At 38.2% G+C, this 24,917-nt stretch overlaps 2 protein-coding genes across 3 annotated transcripts; one reads left to right on the top strand and one right to left on the bottom strand.

The window, feature by feature from the left end:
- The first annotated feature begins 12,392 nt into the window (after window positions 1-12,392).
- On the top strand, window positions 12,393-18,594 carry lamp1b (lysosomal associated membrane protein 1b). The gene is made up of 6 exons (XM_032529274.1): window positions 12,393-12,810; window positions 15,422-15,600; window positions 15,705-15,833; window positions 15,976-16,042; window positions 16,405-16,572; window positions 16,659-18,594. The coding sequence occupies exons 1-6, from the start codon at window positions 12,750-12,752 to the stop codon at window positions 16,796-16,798; spliced, it is 744 nt and encodes a 247-aa protein (XP_032385165.1). The 5' UTR covers window positions 12,393-12,749; the 3' UTR covers window positions 16,799-18,594.
- Window positions 18,595-20,380: 1,786 nt separating this feature from the next.
- On the bottom strand, window positions 20,381-24,661 carry LOC116697774 (growth hormone-regulated TBC protein 1-A). 2 transcript variants are annotated; one of them, XM_032529241.1, is made up of 8 exons: window positions 24,349-24,661; window positions 23,708-23,856; window positions 23,451-23,609; window positions 22,983-23,107; window positions 22,516-22,612; window positions 21,666-21,838; window positions 21,399-21,584; window positions 20,381-20,835 (listed from the first exon to the last, which is right to left on the bottom strand). In XM_032529241.1, the coding sequence occupies exons 1-8, from the start codon at window positions 24,402-24,404 to the stop codon at window positions 20,734-20,736; spliced, it is 1,047 nt and encodes a 348-aa protein (XP_032385132.1). In that variant the 5' UTR covers window positions 24,405-24,661; the 3' UTR covers window positions 20,381-20,733. The 2 variants fall into 2 exon arrangements, with proteins under 2 accessions (XP_032385132.1, XP_032385133.1); XM_032529242.1 differs by having other exon boundaries at window positions 20,382-20,835; window positions 23,708-23,853; window positions 24,349-24,617.
- Between the last annotated feature and the right edge of the window lie 256 nt (window positions 24,662-24,917).

Below are 24,917 nucleotides of genomic sequence, written 5' to 3'. Positions count from 1 at the left end.
AATCTTTGAATACATTGTTATTGTTTGTTTTGGTTGAGTCATTGTGGACTTGATTTGTTGTGCTGTTTTTAACAATCATTTGATTTGATTTTTTTTTTTTTTTATACTTTATGCCTTTAATTGTTTTGTATAGTGTGAGAGGGCAAGATCACTGGCTTTCTTAGTTTGACAAAGAAGATTAACATTATCATTTATGCCTTATTGTTACGTAGAAGACATGAGTATTGTAGCATTGTTGGTGTGTGTGTGTGTGTGTGAGTGAGAGAGAGCTTGAGCGTTGAGCTCACCTGGTGCATTGTTTTCACTGAAAAAAACGGTGTACTTTGGGCATTTTGGAGTGTGGGATGATTAGGTTGCTACCTGTTTAGGTGCAACTCAGACAGGTTGAGGATACCTGTGAGGAAAGCTTTACTAATAATTCCAGCAGGTGGATGTGTGTGTGTGTGTGTGTTTTTTTGTGAATGTGTGTTTTTTTGTGAATGTGAGTGTCTTATAAAGAGAGAATAGGGAGGGCAGTCTGCAAACCATTATGGTGCATTTTTTCCATCTTCCGGCAGGTGTTTGAGAGTGGGATTTAAAAGAAATAGGGAGACATGAGAGTACTTATTTTTGTTTTTGTCCAGAAGGGGTTCTCTGCTGATTAGCTGAAGTTTTAAAGCAAGTCGGTTTATGATTTATAAAGTAAAAACTACCGTTTATTGTTATAGTTTGACTATTTTATCTCTACTAATTATCTAATTTACTGACAGTCTTTTTGCGACCGGCTTTGCTTTAATGCTTTGGTTTCATTACGTGATCCCTAGATTTCAAGATGCTCTTGTGGATCGGCCATGCATCAAGTTGTAGTTTGTTGATCCACCACACTGGTTTGCGGTTGTTAGCGGTGACAAAGGAAGTATAGAGCACCAGTTAAAGCAAAAGCTGTTGTATACCTCATTTCTAACTCAAAACTGAGTGAAACCTGCTTTAATCTAATTACAAAATAAAAAAAACAAATAAAAAAACATTTAAAGAAAATTACAAAAAAAAAAAGAAAATACACAAACTTGTCAGTGGAGAAGCCCGTTCATACCTGTACTTAGTGAAGGGTTGTAGTAAAAGCCACCACGGGGGGGGGGGGGGGCAGAATACATACCAGTTCTCATGAATGTTTGCTGTTTTTTTTCTTTAACAATTTGGTGTTTTTATGCTGCACACTGATGTATTCTTCAGCATTGGATAGAAAGGATTTGTTGTAACTTGAGACTTTATTGAGAGTTTATTTTGGTGTATTTTATTCCATTACTGTCTGTTATACAAATAGAGTTCCCTCCATGTTTGATCACTTTTAAGTTTGACAATCCTGTTTTTTTAAAGTTTTATTTTTAAACTGACCGAGCACAGGTATGTACATGTCTAACCACATGACGGTGTGCTGTTGCAGCCCGCTCTCGCTTTTCCTGTGGTACCAACATTAACCAAAGACTTCTAACTTGATTGTATACGAACGACACCCCTCACTCGGCCCATCCCTGCCTCACTGCTCAGCATCAAATCCCAGCTGCACGCCCTCACCCAAGTCCTCAATTCATCTGAGTTTGTTTTTTTATTGCATGTGAATGTATCCCGCCCCGGAAACACTCCGGCTTCCTGTCAGTGCGGCGGTTACAGTGCCTGTGGGTGGGGATCGGAGGGGGGAGGGGGGGTTGAACAGGGGCTGAGCGGGCTTCTCCGACAGACACAAACCAATCTGGTGGTAGCTGGGTGATGTTTGTTAATACACACTGAGGGTAAATCCTGTGCACACTGTACATGCTCAGGACTCTGTATGTTTTGTCTGTCTTGAGCGCTGTTGCTAGGATGTTTCCCCTCCACTCTTTCTCTCTCCCTCTCTCTCAAGGACTGTGGTGAAAATGCCGATCCTGCCTCTCACAGTGTGTCTGTATCTTCCTCATCACCTGTACACTGTAGTCCCAGGACATTTACCCTGTTGTCTCCAGGAATACACATCCTGCGGTTGCTAAAACTCACTGCTGTGTCCCTCCTCCTCTTCCTCCCTTTTCCCCCTGCTCTGCTTTCTCCTTTGACATTGTCTCTTCACTACAGACTCTGATCAGCTGTGACACTATGCATCATGGTCCTTCACTCTGCATGGACTGTGTCCCTCTGGCTCAGACCTCTGGCCGATGGGCTTCAGTGACACTTTGTTCAATGCTTTACTCCATGTGAGGTTGTAGGACCTCACAAGCTCTATCCCAAAGCAAAAATCCAAATATTTAACTTTTGACAAATGCAGATACCAAAGATATCTCTCTGTCCTGTGTCTTTCTCTGTTTCTCTCCCTTCCACCCTGCAGCATGTGTATTAAGAGACAAACCCAGCACTGGCTTTATTCCTAGCCTCAGTAATTCCAAAGCTTAAATGTATATTTTGGTATATTTCTGAGAAAAACCTTGCGTCTGTTTCTCGTTCGTTTGTTTGTTGTAATCCTCTTTCTGTCACAGCATGGAACTTATTGCAGAACTGTCTTACTCTTAGTAGGTTAAAGATATAGTATTTTTGTATGTTTTTGGGTGTGTTGTGTGTGATTATCAGTTCACAGCCCAAGTGACCATGGCTTTCAACAAGAGGAAAAACGAGAAAAAAAAAAGAAGAAAAAAAACGCCAACCATGTACATATTACTTCTGTGTATCTCAAAACAGCATTCTGTGAGACATTTACTACTCATGTTGGAAAGCTTGGGCTCATCTAAAGGAATGTGTCCCCGGTGTATTTCCCTTTCTCTTATTTTGCAGCCTGATAACAATTGTCCTTCCAGGACTCTAATGTAAAAAGCCCTGGTTTCCATCATGGACAAAAAACCACTGAGGGACACTGCTACAATCTGACTACAAGGACAAAAACAAAAAAAAACTGCCTCCAGTCATGGCGGCGTAGAACTGAAAGGTTGTGTAGGAGTTTTAAGTATGTGAATCAGGATACATAGTAGATTTTGATGCATTTGTCTGCTGTATTTTTGTTTGTTTTGTTTTTATACACATATAAAGATAATCTTTTACTGTAAATGTACAGTTCTCTTTTGTTGTATACATCATTAAACCATTTTCAATTGTTTTGACATGTGCTTTGTCTTTTATTGGTATTCAGTTACATGATGAATTTACAGTGGGTACAGCAGCCAGTCACACTACAGCTGGTCATATAGTGCCTCTATGAGGTTTAAATTTAGAATTTTAATTTATATCTAATCACATTCCCATCAGCTTCTGCTGAACTTTGTATCTAAATGTTCGCATGATGCTAAAATAACATGCGTAACATAGGCCTAAATATACCTGTGTGCATTGTTAGCATTAGCATGTTAGCTAGTACAGCCTCAGGTAGCCCCCAGAATGGCTAGTAGATATGTAAATTACAAAAGTGAAGTGTTAGCAGCCTGTCTGGTTGCAGAAGCTTACAGCACAGTTACTGTAACTCTAGCCCACCATTTGAAGTAGTCTAGAACTACCACGGCGCGTACAACAAAAGAAAAGCAGACCCAGCAAATCATCCTTTTTGAGAAGCTATAGCTAGATCCAGACAATGTCAGGGATTTATTTGCTGGATCGATTACTTAAACAGTTAATTGCTCATCCGCACATTTGCTTATTTGTCTTTTAATCAATGATCAATCATCTAATTGTTGCAGGTCTAATAAGCAATGCTGTCTCTGCATGCAGGACTACGGAGGGGGTGGATCCGAGCCATTGGGGACCAATGACTCAGAGGGATCTTTATCCTCAGCTTTGGTCAACTGTAGAGCAGAGAGACAAAGTTAAACATTCATATTGATTAAACCAGCAAACAGACAGCATATCTGTGTTTTGTTTGTGATAAAAGATTGCAGATATCTGGATCTTGATGTAAGATATGATCAAAAGCAGTGAATGAAGCTTTGTGAACCAGTGTCTTTATTTTCTGAGCCCACTACATGGTTTTTCTCTGTTCAACAATTGGTCGAGAATATACTGAATTGCAATGCCTTAGGCCTTTCTCTTAAAACCAAGAGCGCTATCTAGTGGGCTCAGAAAATAAAGACACTGATTCACAAAGCTTCATTTGGCCATCACTGCTCAAAAGGTCTCGAAATAGTAGGCCTGGGCCATTTAGCATCAAAAAGAAGGAACACTATCAAGCAGTTTTTTTGTCTTTCACTGCGATTTGATCAGCTTGAGGTGAAACTTGTTAAATATACTATAAAGATAACTGCAATTTAGTGTGAATATTCCCTTCAGAGTAGACATTTTGACAGGTCACAGCGGGAAAAGCACAGATGTAAACATTAAAATCATTAACGGCTGAATTCCATTTAGCTGCTTCAGGGTCCTGGTATTGTGCATGCTGGCTGATCGTTACACTCTCATGGTTTACTTACTGAAACACTTGAATAGAACAGAGCCATCGCTAATGTTATCAGTAACCCCTGTTATTTTAACTCTACATGTTTGGTGCGATAATGGCCTATGGCGATTTCATAACAAGTTTAAACATTTTCCTTTTATTTTGACTATTTCCCACAATTGCTAGAACGTTTATTTTGTTAAAGATTTAGGATTTTAGAGACTGTGTGACTGAGTAATGAAACTTTACTTACTCACTGAACAAACTGTTATCTATCATTGATAACCCCCGACCACCCTCTCCACCCCCCATTGGTCCAATGGAGGAGCAGCTTCTCTAAGAGGCTCCGACAGTTTCAATGCCGCACGGACCGCTACAGGAAATCATTCCTACCACAGGCAATAAAACTCTTTAACATGTCATCACTGGGTGCTACATGAGACTCTGAGACACCACAATACTGCACTAAGTGTAACCTGCACAATTGGTCTATTTACATTTTATCTACTGTTTAAGCAGTTGCACATTTTTGTATTCTCAACTTGTGTATTTTATTCCTATTATTATTTCATGTATATTGTATGTATGTATATTGTATCCTAGTATTTCATTTATATTTACATTCTGTGTTGTGAGTGATTTTGCTGCTGTAACACTGTAATTTCCCATTTTATTGGGATCAATATCTATCTATCTATCTATCTATCTATCTATCTATCTATCTCTCTATCTATCTATCTATCTATCTATCTATCTATCTATCTATCTATCTATCTATCTTACCTCAGGTTTCTTTATCTTGCCAGCTTTTTTCTAGAAGAGATAAAATAGATCACATTGACTGATTGGTTAAATCACCAGAACAGGCGAAAATGTTTCCTTCAAAAGTTTTCAGTTACTTACTTTTGCTTTCGATGGTTCAAGTATCTGGTAAGGATCCGCATCCTCTAGTCTCTCAAGCTCCTGTAGAGGCAATATGAAATTATGAAACAAAAACTGAAGCCAAGCAGCAGAGTTACACATATTTTGGGCATAAAGTGTGAGAGTTACTTACTTGGTAAATGCCTCCATCTTCCTGTTTAGTCAGTGAGAAGAAACACAAAAAGTGAAATGCATATATTCAAGCAGATACACATAAATAGACACAATTTATATCACTGCATAGACAGTACCGAAATAGAAAACATGGAGACTTACAGCTACTCTAGGCACGGATGGGATGTAAAACTGCACAGAGAAGAAGAAAACAACATCGAATAACAGATATTTAATGAACTTAATGAATATTTCTATTCTTATTATCATTGATTAATCATGATAAATTGACAGTCAGCAAAACAGTGAATCAACTAATTATCGTTAAACAGCCTGGTGAGCCTGAAGCCTGCTCTCACCTTTTCTCTGAAGAGGAGCCCTGTGGCAAAGATGCAGTAAAGAACCAGGACCCCGTCCAAATAGTAGCAGATGACTGGCTCACTGAAAAAAAGCCCTTTAAAAACAAACACAGTAGATAAATGGTATCAATATTATACTTAAGTACATTTCTGATGGGTTCAGTTCTATTTTGTGAGACTTCGTCTACATACATTTCAGAGAAAAACAATTTTTTTTATCCATCAATTTCTCTGATGGATGTAGGAAGCAATAACTTTAGCTTGTAGATCCATATTTTAAAAGATTACATAAGATAAGACTATCTTTATCCTCAGCAGGGAAATCCACAATAATGTAGCACAAAAAGCAGTCTGAGAGGGAACACAACCAAAAATAAACAAATGGCATTGTAAAAAAAGTTTCATACATTGTATTCATTACAATTACTTATATCTAAATAAAACTCTATGTATCCAAGAATTGTGCAAATATTTGTGTGAATATACAGTATGTAAACACATAATTACTCCTTGTAGGCCTTTTTCATAGCCAAATAAAATAGGATTAATTGTTCACTGTACAAATCTTCTTATTGACTCATTAGATCCATAACTGAGTCAATTTATTTCCTTTCTTTTTCAAATGACAAAATCTGGAAGTGATTTTTCATAATTCCAATGTGGCAGCCTGCCTTAGTATTTCTTGTATCAAGAAACACACGCTCAATTTTAGGATCTATTTTTTTTTTAAATAAGTTAATAAATAATAAAGATTTACACAGTAATAGTGTCTAAACAATAATTTTACTTTACCGAAGTGTACAGGAATAAAAAAGGTGTACGCTTAAAAAAATAGATATCAATGACGTAATTAAATTGTATAGAATAAAAAGAGAATATTGACACACTAATATTATTAAACACAAGAGAAATATTATTGACGTTGCAGCATGTATCTTCACTCAATGAACAGACAAGAAAAACCTTGTATCTCCAGTTTTGGGGAATTTTGTTCTTGCTTGCAACAAACACAAACTTTTAGAAAACCATTTAAGATTCAATATAAGGATGTTGATATGTTTTTGATGGGGATGGTGCATGATCAGGCACCACGGCAACCATGACACAACCACTGGATCAGGGACTCGCACATGTACTCTCTTGTCGCATGTGCAATGGAGAAGAAAAGTGGCAAGATAAAATGTATTGCGTTAAGAGATACAAAAAAAAATACAAAAAAACAACAATGATTTGTACCAATATTAATGGAAATATATAAGTGCAAAAGCAGTGTTCAAAGATGCAACTGATGTAGAAACAAGTGGCTGTAGTTTATGTCACCTTTGTATACATAAAACACATAAATTATATGCAAATATATACAACAGTGTATAACACTTAATGTGCCGTGCAGGTTTGATTTGGAATTTAGTATTTTTATGAAGCATTACTTGTTATGATGTTATTACTCTAAACGACTATGATGATTTAAGTGCTTCTCTTCTGACTTGAAGAAATAACAAAGTGCCTCCTATGTGGTGTGTGTGTGTGTGTGTGAACATACAAGACATCCATATAGCGTGGAAAAAAACAACATAATGAGGTACGTGAGAAAATTGCGTAAGACCCTCTGAAACAGGAAATAAGAATACATATCACGCAGTTCAGTAGATTAAGCGTCTTCCTGTCAGTTCGATGGGCTGCTCGGAGGTTTTGGTGAGGCTCGTTTATCTCACTGTGCGGTCGGAACAGAAGCCATGTTGTGAGAACATCACCAGCAGTGGTGATTCATTGAAGCTATGACTTCCTCATCCAAACCTGATCATCTGAAGTTGCATCAGGATGCAACATTGCTTCATTCTTAGATTATTTTTATGCTTTCAAAGGTTAAATTGTGTAAACACTGTTGCTGTGCGGGTGGGTTAAGTTTTGTAATCTGATTTATCAAACTTTTTTTTTTATTAAGTTTTGTGTTATTTTTTTATATTCTTTTGTGGCCTATGTCAACTGGTAACTTAAGAATGAAAATAACAAATAACGTGTTGGTAATAAAAATTAATAATATGGAATAGTTCTGCATTTTTGGAGAAACGTGTATGGGCTTTCTTATTAGATCAGTACCACTCTACCACCAGCACCCATAAAGCTCACATATTAACTTTGAACTCTTCTTTTTTCTTTTTTAACTTTGGACTGAGCCCAGCGAGCTGTTCCCCTGGTTGTTGCCAAGCTAAGCAGCTGCTAGTTGTGGCTTCATATTCAGTGGACTGACATCAGCGTCAATTTTATTCATTTCAATCAATTTATTGCCAAGTAAGTAACACTTACAAAGAATTTGCCTTGGTCGTTGGTGCCACATTAATATGAAATAAACAAACAATGAATACAGAAACAGTATGTTCATATTTTCAGCTGTTAAACATTAGGAAAAAAGGTTGTATGGAAAAGACATGAGAGTTGCGTGACATTTGGGGTAGTGCACTTATGTTCCCTTCACAGAGCGTTTGATAATTAGATTGATACCACTCTCATGGCCATAAATATGAAGCTACAAGCCGCAGCCAGTTAGCTTAGCACAAGCATGAACCACCCTAGTGTCTACCTTTTTATAGCTGTACAGTTTCATAAAATTAAAATATTCTAGATTCCTTGTGCTTTATATTGTATACAGATCCCCAAAATAACGTTTTGTGGGTTTGAACAATTGGTGGCATGGCTTGCATTTAGAAGGAATAGTTTGACATTTTGGGAAATATGCTTATGTACTTTCTTACAGACAGTTAGATAGGAAGATTAAAATATAGATATTGTTTTACAAGTAACCTATAAGTCAAATAAGATGATATTTCCACTCTTAAAGTTACTCAAAGGTGAAACCAAAGGAGGAAACAGTGTGTTAATTGGTTGAGTAAAGGCCATCCATGAAAATGTGCTGTATTTAATCACGCTCTTCATTGTTAAAGCTAATACTTCATACATTTCCTCCTCAATATTTAGTGATTGTGATTAGCTCAGCCTGGTGAATATTATTAACATATTTTGAGATTTATTAATATAAAGTAAAATATCACCAGAAAATGAGGCAATTCCAGCATTCAAAAGGTAACAAGGTTACAAGTATGCTGCCAAATAGTAAGTAAATCTATAATTATGTCCTTGATGGGCAACTGTCCTTTACACAACATATCGTGTTTTTCAGCTGAGGGAGTTATGTTTTATTTTCACAAGTTGCTGCAGAAATCAAACAGGAGAAATTCACTTTTAGTGTTTCCACACTCCCTGCACTGTCTAAAAGGAGATGATTTATTCATGCATGCTTTTTGTAATTCCTTCATCATGTTGAATCTGACTGAAATACATAACAGGAAAGTGGTTTTTGGATCATTGTGAAAATATTTTTCCACAACCCTCCCTAACAACGATATAAAAGAAAAGTCAGGGAAACCTTTGCACATGAAGACTTAAACCCAAAGGAATGAAAGGCAGCACATTATTGTGTATTTTCTGTTGACATTGCTAAATTATAGTCAGCCCCATTTATATGTTTGTTCATCCCTAGACCAGCATGTAAATAGATTATAACAGTTTTTTTAAAGAGTAAGAGTAATAAGAACAAAATAACCAAAGTCCCTCTACAGTGTAACATTTAAGAGCAATGAATATGTTTATTTTCTGTATCAAATTTAAACTTTTGAACCATGAATGGACAGCGAGCTTGTGTATATAATTGTACTTTTGTTTTTTCAGTGTTTAAAACACAGACAAATTCTTTTTTGATAAGTCGAGCTGTTCTTCTCACCTTATTTCCTTACCTTGTAACAAAACCTCAAACGGCTAAACCTTTTCACAAGATAACGCTGTGTGGAGAAAACATCTATCTCTAATATCGTCTGTTACTCTCTGCAATAAAAACATCAGATACGTACTGCTATGTACAGGCCGGATATTACTTCTGCAAAAAGTAAGTAAACAGGGGATTAAGAGTAATTTACAGGTTTGGGTGCAGCCTGTTTCCTCAACCGTCTTTCATCCGAGCAGAGAGGGCCATTGTTAGCAAAGATTTCAATTACACAAACACAAAATGTAGTTTAACTAAATTAATTCAACACGTCTCTTAACACCTAAGAACTCTTGTCCAAAGCCAACAGGGTGATATACGTGTCCTCCATAACATATTAAAACATTTCAGCCCAAACTCAATTATGCCTTGCAACAACAGCGGTTTAGTATTTGTATAACTTACCTTTAGAGGAAACTGGCACCAGGAGCACAAACAGCACAAATACACCTGTCGTCAGTGTGTACATGACTCTCCCTCCTCGTCTCTCTTTCTGTCTTTTCTGTAGAAACAAGCTTTTCTTTCTTTCTGTCTTTATCTCCTGTTCTTCTTGCCTCACTCTTTTCTTTCCGTGATCAGAGGAAGTGGCTGAACTGACTACCTGCCAATGGACAGAGATGTTGACTGTGTGAACTTTAAAGCATCGTACGACCTTCAACACCCACATTAAGTCTCACTGACTGTGTCGTGTTCAGCTGTTTTTCCCAAAAACCTGACAAAATCTGTCTGATATTAATCTAGGTTATATGACAAGCTCAATCAGGTCACACAGATATTCCCCTGTTTAACATGCAATATATGATCAATTTATCAATTAACATAATACAATGTAGTTTGAGCGTAATGTATATGCGAAACCATTTAAGTGTTTCATCATGAGTTTTTTTTTGTTTTGTTTATATCCTTTTTGGAATTTGTGGCAATTGTAAAACAAATGTACTAACTGTTTTACAGGTTAGGTTACAGACATGAGACCTCTGCATCTTTCTAGAGTTGTGTCAGTCTAAAGTTGCATAATCACACCCACCTGTGACTATTGAAGTAGCAGGCGATAAGTGAGGTCAGGTTAAGTTGCACAGAGAGGAGACTTCATTTTGACGCTGGTGTGTGAAAGGTTCAGGGACTTCTGACTGAGGTCTGACCTTTAATTAGGGACCTTTAATTAGAAGCCCACTTTCAAGCGTCTGGATCCTGTCAGTTAGTTTTAAATCAAGATGGTTTACCGATGATGTTTGGACCTTCACATGCTATCTAATTATCTAATGTACAAATCTTCGTATGCACAACATAATCTGCAAAGTAACTAGGACATAATATATGTGTTATAAATGCAGTTGATTAAAGTATGTGAGAAGTTTAGAGGGGAAATGTCTCTTTCTTTAAATTTCTTTAAATTTCTTATGCTGCACTGTAACTTTTATTCTTGTGTTTTATGTGTCCTAATGTTTCTATTTTGTTTTTAACTGTCTATTCATGTGTTTTATTAGTTTTTAATGCTTATGATTTTTAACTGTTTGTACTTGTGTTTTATCTGTTTAACTGATTTCGTGTAAAGCACTTTGAATTGCCCTGTTGCTGAAATGTGCTATACGAATAAAGCTGCCTTGCCTTGCCTTGCCTTTGGTGGAACTGCAACTAACAACTAACAACTCTTAAACAAAATACACTTAACTTCACACTGATTTTTAATAACAAAACAAAAAGGTTAGTAACCACTGGTTTAAATGTCACATATTGTAAAAAAAAAAAGAAAAGAAAAAAAATGTCAATGTCTTTTGACTATAAAGCAGTTTGAGGTGCTATAATGTAAAAGTATCAAAAATCAATCCACAGAGAAATGCACACAGCCCGTATTTAGAAACGTTGTCTTCAGAACTTCCGTACGGTTGTGATCTCACAACTATACTATATATATAGGTAGAACGTGCTGCTACAGTGGCGTTCATGCCCTGGCTGCAATGGCGAGGCAGAGACTCAGGGAGCGGAGATGCAGAAGGCCAGGAAACACTGACCAATCAGAAGACACTGAGCTTTTTCAGGGGATGGGCTACGAAGAGACAGGAGCTATTGGTATGTTCAGTTTGTATTCGTGAGGTCAGAATTTCCAAGGTCAAAGTTGGAAACAGAGTTGGGAAGTTGGACAACGTCACAGCATTCCGAACTCAAAATACAACATGGCTGACCCGTGCATCAACAGTAGTAAAAGCTGTAGTAAAATACAGTCATTAGCACTTAGATTTTATTTGTGTTTCACTAAATAAGTCTTACACAAAGTCCTCTTTTATCTTTTTATCTGTGGACGTGTTGTTATGTTGTTTGTGTGCACTAAAAACAGTGCACTGTGTAGTTATCAACTGGTTTTGCTAAGTTACCCCACAATACAAAAATCGGACTAAAGGGAACCATTCAACATGGGTGTAACGTCATTTCTAGCTCCGGCTTCCCTGAGGTAAAGGGAACGAACTATAAAACAAAGCGTTTCAGACAGGGGGAGAATAAACAGGTATATTCAGACAGACAGTATGAGAAAAAAATAGAAGTTTTTTTAACATTAAAGTATGTAAGCATATTTTTGTAGAAACCAAAAATAAAAAAGTATGCAAATTAACCTGACAATTAGCATAATATGGGACCTTTAATATTACACAATGTTTTGTACTTTATTGGCTCATCATGTGTATTTTTTTATGGAAAATCTTTATCTTTGTAACTATTTAGTTTGCTAAGTTTAAATAAATGTAGTGGAGTCAAAACCCTACAATATTTGAGACGTTATTTATCCATCAACTATTAGCTGAATAGTTAAGGGGCTGCTGTTCAGCACGTGACGTTCTGGGTGTTTCTTAAAGCCGCTATCGTGTGAGCGTGTTGTTGTCAGGCTCTCTGCTGCGGTGATAAAGTGTTAAAAGGAGAGCTAAATTAACCACACGGCTAGCATACACAGATAACAAGCTTAATCTTACGACCAAAACGCCTGTGGTTTTTGTTACGAGGAACAGCACTACAAACCAGTGGGCTTCAGTTTTATTTTGCCCTTGCTGTTGTTAACTTGTTACGCTGACGTTAGCATAGCTAGCCCAACATCTGCTAAGCTAGCTAGCTAACTATCCGCGTCAAGGCTGTTGTTGTGTTGCTGTGATTTTGCCCTGACAAGACGCCGGAGAGGAACCGGAGGAACATGAAGCAGATCGGGGGTTTCCAGTCATGGTGCCTTGGAGTAACGTTACAGTTAATTATCGGTGAGTAACGTTACTGGTTCGGTTTATCTAGCTAGCTAAACAGTTACCTGGCGAGCAAGCCAATAACGTTACCGAAGGTTACAAATAACCTTCTCTCAACTAGCTAACGTTACTAACGCCGTTAGGACGAGCAGGGTGTTGTTACTAACGTAAATTAATAAACAACGTTTTCTGTGTTTCTAAAGATTTAAAAGGACTCCAAGGAAATGTAGCTAGGTTATTATACGTTAGCGGTTAGTTTGTCAGGCCTACATGTCAGTTAACGTGAGTTTTTGTGGCAGAATTAACGTTTTGACTAATTTACAAAAGCTGGATAGTATAATTCTGAGTTTGCGTCTCTTAGTTTAATCCATCATGGAGAAAGGGCACAAGGAGGGTAAATCTCCCTTTACTCATATACTAGTTACCAGCAGAAGTGGAAAAGACCAGGGGAAGAATGAAGTGGTAAAATAAAAGTAAAGAATTGTTGAGTCGGTTTAGAGTCAGATTGATAATCTATAAATAAAATGGAGGTGGTAAACATAGTGGTGGAATGTAAAAAGTACATTAAACTAAAGGTATAAACTTAAAGAGAGACTTTTGAGGTTATTGGCAATCAATATTTTTTTTTATTTGTGAAATTGAAATCATATGATGTACAATTCAGGTCCTTTTCACTTGTGCATGGTTCATTTTAAAGCAGAATGTGGCCGTCAGATTGGCACAGAGTAAAGAAGTCACCCGGTTGCATGGAACCGGTGTTGACCTCGAGATGTGTCCCCCTACCTAATGCTGTGTTCCCGGTGTAACACCAAATTCTGTGACCATCGTATTTTGTGACTGTAGGGGGCGCTGTTGCCACTGGCACAAGGGGTCACATATTCTGACAGCTGTTGTCAGAATATGTGATCCTACTGTAACTTGGCAGAAATCACCTGTAACAACAGCCAAACCATTTCAGGTGATTTGTTTTATCTTCATATGCATAGACAAGAAACAATAATCACTCTGGTCAACATCTAGTCTTAGGCACAAGGGGTCACATATTCTGACAACAGCTGTCAAAATATGTGACCCCTTGTGCCTAAGACCAGATGTTGACCAAAGTGATTTTTTATTTTTTAGTCTATACATAAAGTATGAAGATAAAATAAGTCACCTGAAATGGTTTGGTTGTTGTGACAGGTGAATTTTGAAATGTTAAAATACATATGAATTTGTTTATGGGGACAATTCACAATGAGTTCACAATCAAAGTATTACTTGGTTATTGATAATTTCCTCCCAACAGCTCTTGTAGATTAGGTAACAGCCTCATGCTGCTGACGTAGTTTTATTATTATTTATTTCAGCCGCCTCCTCATGATTAAGTCTACGCTGTGATGTTTATTAGGGGCCAACATAATAAACATGCACACACAGACACATATATCTTAGTTTCTTTATTTAGATTTACAAATAGACACTAGTCATTCAAAATGTAATACAGCCTATATCTCATGTCTGTATGTATATCAAGTGAAAAAACACATTTTTTTTAAACCCTTGGGGCTGAACCTTCGTTATAAACAGCCTGCAGTTTTAGATGATGGCGTCACACACTTGTGACGAAGTCGTCTGTGTGAGTAAGCTCAACCTGCCCAGTGGCAACAGCGCCTCCGACAGTCACAAAATACGATGGTTACAGAATTTGGTGTTACACCGGCAACCCGTAACTCGTGTTTTCACAACCTTACCCGTGAAAGTGCCCTGGAACGGCAGTCAAACCCGTAACTTACTACTTGTGAACTCCTCCAGTACCAGTGATTAACAGTGAGAAATGGAAATAAATAGACATAAATAGGCAGCGTAAAGTAATTCTGTAATTAAAACTGTGTCTGGAACACAACATAACCCTAACTACGGATGAGGGAAACAAATTCTGAAGAGGTCACAGATTTAGGTGTAACACCAGCAGTCCAGCTAAGTCTCTGTGAAAGGACAACACAGCCCCTGACGTCTTGCTGGAAACTGATGGGGACCACCCGGCTCACTGTCTGAGGCCTGCCAACTAGTCTATATTCTCGATATTCCACTTCGGGATTGCCCTGGTGCAGCAGGAAATATTGGCAGTCTTTTCGTTGAATTTGTGTTGGAATTTTAAATTCCGGTGGCTTTATGAGGACTACTATGGTTAACTGCTCCTATGAGCTCCGCAGGGTAAATTGAGACAGCTAGCTAGACTATCTGTCCAATCTTCGTTGTACGCGTTTTCTCTTGCACAACTATGCAATGTAATTCTTCTGGACCTGACGGACGCCTACAATTGTTATAACCTGCTGCTACTTGCTGGAGAAAAAAAAGCACGCCCACCATTATCTTTGTTGCCATGCACGACAGCTTGACCGCAGTCAGCCTCTGGCTTTATTGTAACATTACATCTACAGCCTAACAAACAATGGTAGGGAAACACTGTGCTGGAAAGTGTCTTAATCCTAGGCCATGTTGTCCTGACTCGTTTCCATTATACCTTCATGCTTTGTCCAATATGATTTGTGGACAGGTTTTAATTTGTGTTCTTATTTATATATTTAAGTATTTAACACCTTTGCATCTCTTTAATACTAGACTCATAACTGAATACCTCTTGCAGCTGCCGTCCTGCACCAGGGTTTTGCTACTGTTGCGCCGCCCACAGCTGCACCGTACAAAGACCCTGGCAGACCTGAGAAAGGAAACTACCAGGTCAACGGCACCAACGGTACTGCCTGTTTACTGGCATCCATGGGTCTCCAGCTCAATATCACCTTCAACTCTGTCTCCCAGAATAAGGTGTCTCAATATAAACCCTCAAACAGTTGCCTGAATTCTGTTGGAGCTACAAATATAGACACATTAACAGGTTTAAATGCTAAATGTGAACTATTCATTTACAGACTGTGCAGGATGTTGTGAACATTCAGCCCAATGTGACGAAGTACTCTGGGTCATGTGACCCAGACAATGCAACGCTGCATCTCTCAATGGATGCAGAGAAGACCAACCTGATCTTTTTCTTCACACTGGTGAGTTACTGAGTCTGCCCTCACAACCATGTGCATAAAACCCCTAGTACTTCCTGAAACAGCCACTAGATGGCAGCTTAGCTTGATGTAAACTTGCTTTACTGCAGTGTTACTGACTTGCGGGTATGCTATTTCTTTCTAGAATACTACTTCCAATAAGTACCACCTGAGTGAAGTTTCTCTATCAGCAGCCTGGCCAGACATGAAAGGTGAGTCCACTTTACCTCCCAGTATTCATGCTAACTATCTTTTATTAGGTTACAAACACAATTTCAACTGATCCCCCTCAGTTTTTTTATTTGACCTGTACCCTAGTTCCCCATTCATTTGTGTCTAATAGATTGATGTGAACAAAGATCTTTGAAATTAGTCCAGTAGTGAGCGAGAACACAGTGACTGACCATCGGGGCAATTGTCCACTGCAGCCCGGTTTGCGGTGGCTGGTCACTACGCTCTCGCTAGACAGAATTTTGAAATCGGTGGCAATACCCAGCCCTAGTCGTGCTATTAGCTGGAGTATTGTTTTGCTATACCCCCATGTAATCACTCGGCCTTCTGTTCTCTGCTATAGAACCCTTCTCAACCCGTAACCGCAGTCTGAACTACCTGCAGGGCACCCTGGGGTACTCATACTTGTGCCGTGAAGAACAAACTCTGATTGTGGACCAATATTTGTCCATCAACATCTTCCAGGTGCAGGTGCAGCCTTTCGGTCTCACCAAAGATGAGTTTGGAGCAGGTAAACACTTCCGTCTGGTAGAATGTGATTCAAATAAATCACTTTTTAGCTCTGATTTGTCTTCTCTGGTGTTTTGACTCTCTAAGCTGAGGAATGCCAGTTGGATGAAGATGACATGTTGATCCCCATCATAGTCGGAGCGGCTTTAGCAGGTCTCGTCCTCATCGTGCTCTTGGCCTACCTCATTGGCAGGAAGAGGAGCCATGCTGGCTACCAGACCATCTGAGGTCACTTAACACTCCCAGAGGGTGCTGTCCCACCCCTGAGATTAACCACTGTTTTATGAGACTTAACACTCTACCCTGTCCCCTTCTATCTCTCCATCACTCATCTTCTCTGTCTGTCTGTCTGTCTGTCTGTGTGTTTTCTTTGCTCTCATCAGTAACACTAGTCATTATCACTTGGTAGAGGTTGATATGCTCGTTCTGAACTGACCCTTTTTTTATAAAATAGGGGCTTTGTTTGGAGATTGTGATGAAATGAGGAAACCACCTACTGGTACTACGTAAAGCAGGGCATGGATGTGGATCAGAGGGTCCATGAGAGCTCACAAATTGTATTCTATTTATGATTTCTTTAAAAGGAACTTTAAGGGATTGTGGGAGTTGAGGGAATTGCTACTGCAGCTTTTCTTGTTTATCTGCTTTTGGGTGACCATTTTTAGTGGTCTTGCCCTTAGTGAAATATAATAAGTTATTATGAAGGGAATAGGTCTAGCTCTTTACCTTCATCCACTTCAGACAGTAAAGATCTGTTTTTTATTGCAACTTTTCATTTAGCCCAAGTATGCAGATTTTACTTATCATACTAAAAATACAGTAAACTAATCCTAAAAAGGATATGCGAAGAGTCCCCTTCATAGTAAAGATGCATTAAGGACTTCATTTTGTTCACTGGGATTAGTTTTTTTTATGATTTCTCTCATAAATGTACTCAGTACATATTGTATTGAGGCTTTAAATGCAGTTGTCAACTTTGTAAGATCATTTGCTTTGGCTTTTTCCACTTACTTTAAAGGAATTATTCAACATTTAGGGGAAAAAGCTTATTGTCTTTTTTTTTGTCAAGAGTCGGATGAGAAGATCAATACCACAGACATGAGAATGGTATCGTCTTTGTATCTAACTCTAGGCATGTGAATTTCAAAAAATGTCAAACTATTTCTTTAAAGTGATTGTTGACACTTTCTTGGTTTCTGCTGTTACAATGTTCACATGCAACAGAAGTTGCCTAACCCTTGTGTTGTCTTCTCGTCAACCATGAAAAAAAATAGTTTTTTCAACATTATTATCACTTTTTCCCCACATTAGTGTAACTTTTTCACTTTTTTTTTTATGCTTTTGGTGTTTTTTTCAACCTTTTTGTGATACGTTAGGGTTAGGGTACATTTTTTGTGACAAAAAACAAAATTAAATGAAAATGGGTCAATTTGACCCGAGGACAGCATGAGGGTTAAACAAAAAAAAACACTACCGTTGGCTTATGCGGATGAAAAAGCTCAAGACATCACTGTAAGGGTGTAAAAGTGTTACAGTCCACTGGGTGGTTTTGTTCAAGTTTGTTTCTTTAATTACCACATGGCTAGGCTGTTACTTTTCTTTTCACTTAATATGGGCCCACTTAGGATTGTTTTTTTCTGAAGGGAAATAAGTTGCACTAAATTTCTAACGAAAAGCCCCATGTAAAGATTTAAGTGGCCAAAATGCTCTGGTCAGTGTTCATCAGTGCCTTCTCAGCTGTAACATTGATGGGGTTAAAGTAACGCCAATACCATAGAGGTACTCATTCACTGACACTGTGTGCTGCCATGTTTGGGACATTTGTCTCGCACATAGCCTTCATGTACTGTTACTACCATAAATATGCATTTGTTAGATGTTGTTGAAGAAAATATGTTTTTGTATGTTTTTTTTTTTTTTTGTTCTTCTCCCTCATCTAAATATCCATGTAGTGATTTAATTAGTTTTTAATGGTTTGTTTGAACTGTTTTCTAAAGGAGTAAATAAAATGGAATGAACGAGACTATGTGACTTTTTGTTTTGTCCTCACACAATTAATTAATCGGCCGTTAAACCTGTTGCTGGTTTGTTTGGACTCTTAGAAGAGTAGCAGCAGTATTTGAAAATAATTGTGATGTTAAATACTGAAAATGCATAGTTACTTTAAATACTTTTTTCATGTATCAAAGACTTAATTACAACATTGTGTAAAGATTAATTTAACTAGTTTTTCATTTTTGAGGATTGGATGAACTACAAGTTTATAAACTACAAAAGTTTATAGTCATGCAGTTTTTATGTCCTTGAGGTGTAAATCATTGTCTAATTAGATGGCTTAAATGACAGCCAGCAGGACTCTGAACTACAATGTCATCAGTTTTTGTCTGTCTGTAAATAGGGAGGGGGGGAAGTTGTCTGGAAAGGTCTTTGTTACTACTGTCCTCAGGAACCTGGGGCCTTTTACAAGAAGCATGTTTACTAAAATATCTGAATAAAAGTAGGAAAAGATATATATATATATATATATTATATATATATATATATATATATAATATATTTACATCAGTCCGTGGCTGTATTTGAAACTGCGTACTACATACTACCAATGAACACTGGTGCTACACGTAACGTACTACATACTGCGTTTGTGCGGTAGTATGTCTGAAAGTATAAAATCAATTTAATTTGCCGTATGCTATGGTTCCAGTTTTGGAAAGCAGAAGTGACTGTTGTTGGGACTGTCCCAGTGCTTTGCATCGTAGGACAGTAGGCGAGGTAGATGCATACTGGAGATTTTTTTCCAAATCAAAATGATATCTGGGTATTTTTTTGTATGCTGTAGATCTTGCTTTTGTTGCATACTACATGCTACGTTGGCCAAGTCCGTACGTAGGCCTACTACTGTTAAAGTAGGTGGTTTCATATGTGGCCCTTGTTCCAGATTGCCAGATGCTTGACGACACAATGCGACTACAAAGACTTTTTTGACTATTTGGGACTCAGAAGTCCTAGTGGAACCTTAATATACAGCCACAGGTTTGGGTTCCCAGTTGTTTAAGACATTCACATAACACTGCCATTTGCACTTCTCTTTACCTTTGTTTGGCAGAGGTATTTATGAGGTCAGCTACATCAGGAAATGGATTAAGCCCATTATTAGGTTTCTGGTAACATTAAAAAGTGAAACACAAAGAGGACATCTCACTTTAAGTCAGAAAGAGAAATGGACGATTTGAACAGTGTTTCAGTGCAAGCAGGAATTCCCTTTTTACATTAAACCATGACAGCTAAAACAGAAGGCTATAGTCTGGATTAACGACCGCTGGATGTTCCTTGCCTTGCAAAACAGTTTGTTTTGGGGAAAGAAAAACATTTGGATTGTGCAACAAGGCAGTCCTGCTAGGTTCTTTCGGGGAATGATTGTAAATATTGACAAAGAAAGGCAGGATCGCTATGTAACACAGGGCGATACACCGACTGGTAAGAGCAAATTATGTTTAACCACGTATCCAGCTAATTTAAACAGCTCACGTTACTCGACTGTGTGACCAGTCAACTTCATTTTATATTATATGTGGTGTTTCCTGTTCTCGTGGTCCAAATGTTCCACCCAAACAAGTTCTTTCCCTAGACCATTTTGTAGAGGGACGTCTCTGCAATCGAAGCTTAGCGCCGCCCAAGACGATTTTGATTGGTTTAAAGAAAAGCAAACAACCCAAAGCTTTTTTTTTGTTGTCCTATCCTGCAATGTATGTATGGAGGAGCCAGACCTTACTCCGCAGTGTTGTGGAGTCTGGCAATGCAAGACCACAGTCTCTATAAGTATCATTCTCCACAATAACAAAAATAATTGCATCAGTCCCACACTGCTACAAGTATAGTGCAAAAAGGATTTTACAAAGCATCAGTTGTGAGGATCACACTTACAGTATCTACAGCAGCAGGAATATTGTGCAGAACATGGGGCGATTTGCAAAGGACAAGGTTTTAAAACTAGATTCTTTATAGAAACTTAAAACAGAAGCAAAACAAAAAGCCACTAGAAGTCCATTCGGTAATAGTTCTTTGTTCCAGTGTCATTCTTTTACACTGAATTAAAGCTGTTTGTTTTAAAAATCCATTTAAACGGGCATAAATGGTGGATTCAATTTTATTTTCAATTTTATTTCCGTCCAGATTCTTCCTCCAGTATTCGTTGTCTGCATTTCTCTCTGAGTTTATCAATAGTTGCCATTGACAGGCTCCCAGGTTCTGTGAAGACTTTCTGTAAATAGAGAGACAATGTCACCAAAATATATATATATATATATATATATATATATTATATATAAGATAATTAGTACTTAGGAACAAGACATGAAAGATGAATTTAAACATTAATTAGACATGCTGTTTACATACACCCACACACACACACTTGTTAATCAACAAAAAATGAATCTGCAACATATTAATGGATTGATAATCGATTAACCATTCAAGTAAATTTTCAAGCTATAATGCCAGAAATGTGTTGATTTCAGCAACTTAAATGTGGATTCCTTTCTTTTCTTTGTCTTATAGTAGACAGATTCAACTGGGGTTTAGAGCTGTTACCTGGACAAAATAAGACATTTTGAAGACATCACTATGGGCTCTGGAAACCTTTCATCTGCATTTTTTTTTACTGTTTTTACACATTTTATGATTAATATATTAGTCATTGGATTAATAGATAATGATAATGAGTGAAGCCCTAAAGTGCTTAATGCAGATTGACCTTTTGCTAAGTTTTGCCAGAGGTGGAGAGCTGGTGTTCAAACTGTTCTGTGTCCTTTCTCATCGCACCTGCATGAAGGTGTGGCAGTCCAGAGTGAAAGCTCCACAGGTAATTTGTTTAAAGCACTCGCACACATCTGTCAAAGAGCGAGCTCGCAGGATCTCAGGCTGGTGGTGAGTGATGAGAGTCAGAGCAACACGGAAAAGAACTTTGGAGCCCTCGTAGAAAAGACAATCCCAAACCCGCAGAACTGTCTGCAATCACCAGAAACAACAAATATGTCTGTAAAATCATCACTATGAATTCCTCATTTGTCAACCCCAACTTTTGCTTACCTCAATTGGGAGTATGTCAATGTAGAGGCAGATAAACCAGCGTGACACCACCAGTGTCCATATGCCAGGATACTGGGCCATGAGCTGTCCTACTGCAGGAGCTTTAGCCTTCACCAGCTCCCCGAGGACCTCCTGGTCAGTCTTCAGGCCCATCATGGCTGGACTGTAAAAGTCTACAATATCCAGAAAGTAGGTTAGGTTACTTGTCTATCTGAGTGCAATCGTGATACTTGTTGTTTGGCCTTTTGAAGCCTACTTTTCAGTCTTTTATAACCCTAGGGGCCCTATCTTACATCCCCACTCTATGTAGAGTAAATTAGCACAACTTTCATGCATTTCTTTCACAGCTACAGCAGTCACATTCCCTGTGTTCACTTGGAAGGAATCACTTCACATGGCTTGGCACTTGCAATGACACTTTGAGCATGTTTAGAGGCTATAAACATGTTTAAAACTTGCCCAGTTTCAGCCTGTTGGGTGCTAACTCTAGCAGGAGGATAACACAATGTAGGCAGCACTGATTGTTTTCGTTTTTCTCTCTACTGACAGCACTTTAAATTTACAGACAACAGAGCTACGTGTTGAAATCGACCAGAATTCTCTTTTAAGAGCCATGCTGTATTGTTTACAGTTTTGGTATTTTAATCTCATTGCAAAGGTAAATCATTTTATGACATTTAAAATATGTAGTCTAAAATAATTTACAATTAAAAATGTCTGTTTTGAAAAAGGTCCATTCCGTTGTCATGCCACCTTCAACCTCTAATCAGACAGACTCATTGAAAACACCTCTGGGGCGGTGCAGGGACCTTAATTGTTTGTCTGTGTGCGCTAACTAAAAAAAAATTACCTGGGAGCATTCTGCCCAATAATGCATCCATGAGCCAGAAGGAGTTCTCTTCATCTTTGGTGACGATCATGAGGTAGCCTGCAATAAAGTTCATGCCCTGACACAAACAGAGACAGCGATGATCTAAACTGAGAGTGAGTCCATGGGCATATTTTAGGTTACTGATTTAACAGACACACACACAGCCAAATACACCGCAGAATTTATGCTGGACATATTTAACATATGATATGATGATACTAATTCTTGCATGTCTGGGAAAAACGTGTATCTGTACAACCTGTCAATAAACCCATTGATTTCCTCTTCCTTTGTTTGGTTCAAGGAAGTTGGATCTCAAGCCAAAAGCAGTGGGACTTCAGTATACATCATAATATGACTTGTGAATGTTGCACAAAAAGCTTAATTTTGGGGAAATACTACATATGTAAGGAAATGAATGTGGTGAAGAGAAGTGTTTTATTTACCTGACAGTACCCAACTTCCTTATTATGTTGTCCGTAGGCAAGCAGCACATTGTATAGAGCCCTCTGCAGGCTCGGTTCTGCTTTGCTCTGGAAGAGGATGTTGTCAGGAAAGGTCCTATGCATATCTGGCAAAAATGACAAAACAAGAATTATACTATGATACGGACCTGTGTGTTGACACACGTTGAGGGGTGAATGTTTGTTTCTTTGAAGCGAAATAGTCGATTGTAGGGCGGTGATGAGACAGGAAGAGGCTTTTTTCCACAGCAGACATTTTGAATTGTCATAGTAGGGAAAGCTCAGGTGACACTGTTAACATCACCAATGGCTCTGTTCTATTCAAGTGTCTCAGTGAAGCAATGACATTGAGACAGTGAGCCAGCAGTTCCAGGACCCTGAAACTGAAGCAGGTAAATGGAATTCAGCCATCATTTATTTGACATGTCAAAATATCTTGAGTGAAAGCACCTGTGTGGATGGTTTCCTTCAACTTGCTGTCATGCTCCTTGGCCAGCAGAGACTGGTAATAACCCGGGTTGCTCTCTAGTCGTTCCTGTCCGCCACTGGCTGCCATCCAAATCCTGGCACGGTGCTCGTTAGGCACACCTTTACGCACATACCTTTTCACTTCCAAGACAGATTTTATATTTATGTCACATAACCACAAAAGGCCCCAATAAGACACCAAAACGTGGCGTATTTCAATGTGTGTTTGTTACTTGTACCTGTCAAGTTCTTCTCCACATGTGGTTTCTCTTGAAGGAGCTTGGACCATCTCATTGACCTTCTATTGAGGACGACTACATACTCATTCATCATCTCCTTGTAGGATTCAAAATCATGACGTCTCTCAAAGCCATAGGGGTCAATCCTGCTGGGGTAAATCCACATAGTCCAGTAGCATGTACAAATGAAGGACTGTGCACAAAGAACTGAAGAAACAACTGACCGCTGGGGTTACTTTCCTACCCACCCTTCCTGCACCTATTCCCTGATGACAGACATTACAAAAGCCTGCACAGGGTAAGGTTTCTGTAGCGAAGAGATCAGATGCCCCAGCTAGATGATTAGTTAGTTTTAAATTACTTTCAAGTGGGACGAGTTAGCAAGTAGCAAAATAACCTCAGAAAATGTCATGTATTTTCCACAAAACAACTCTTAGCTATGATATTTTATTGAGCTAGTTGGCTTTTAATACCTCCTTTACACATTTGTCAAGTAAGCAATTGCATACAATTACAGTGCATAGATAAGGAAAGAAACTGATGTAAATAACTGGTAGTCAAGAACATATAGTACATGTAACAACCATAACTAAAAGAAAGTCATGCAGTCAGAGTGAACACCACATCAACACGAAGCTCACCTTTCACTGCCATTATTACATGTATGAGGTTGAGAAGCGTTTCCTTTTCTTTCCATTGTCTTTCATTTATTGCAGGTAAAGTAGTCCACCGGGGCAGTAAACAACCTGCACAGAGGCGCCTATTTCATTTCTATTCCTTGGAAAAGAGCTGCTGTCAAGGTAAATAACAAAGCGGTTTGAGTTTCCAATGACACACCTTACAGTTTTCACTGAGAGGAGGGACTAGACTGTGTAACGCTCAGGTAACAATCACATGTACTGCATGTGCTTTATTTGCATGCAATACAATTGGATGCTTTGGCTTTTTGCATATCACTCTTAACAAAATAAAGGTATCCCCATCTCCTTTAAATGTTAAAACATTATTTACAGGATTGGAGACGGATTTTAAGAAATCCAAAGTCCAATTACCACTTCCATGGTCCTTAAGAAATATTTGACTACCAAAAAAGTAAATTGTTTAGACTGTTTAAATACCTAATTTCCCATCTACATGATCTTAATATTTCAAAGCTGTCTCTATATTGTCAAGATTATTATCATAAAGAAAACTAAATCCCTTTTACTAG

This window comes from Etheostoma spectabile, chromosome 11 (genome assembly GCF_008692095.1).
Source record: "Etheostoma spectabile isolate EspeVRDwgs_2016 chromosome 11, UIUC_Espe_1.0, whole genome shotgun sequence".
NCBI classification, from domain to species: Eukaryota; Metazoa; Chordata; class Actinopteri; order Perciformes; family Percidae; genus Etheostoma; species Etheostoma spectabile.
This window is presented reverse-complemented; position numbering and strand designations above follow the sequence as displayed.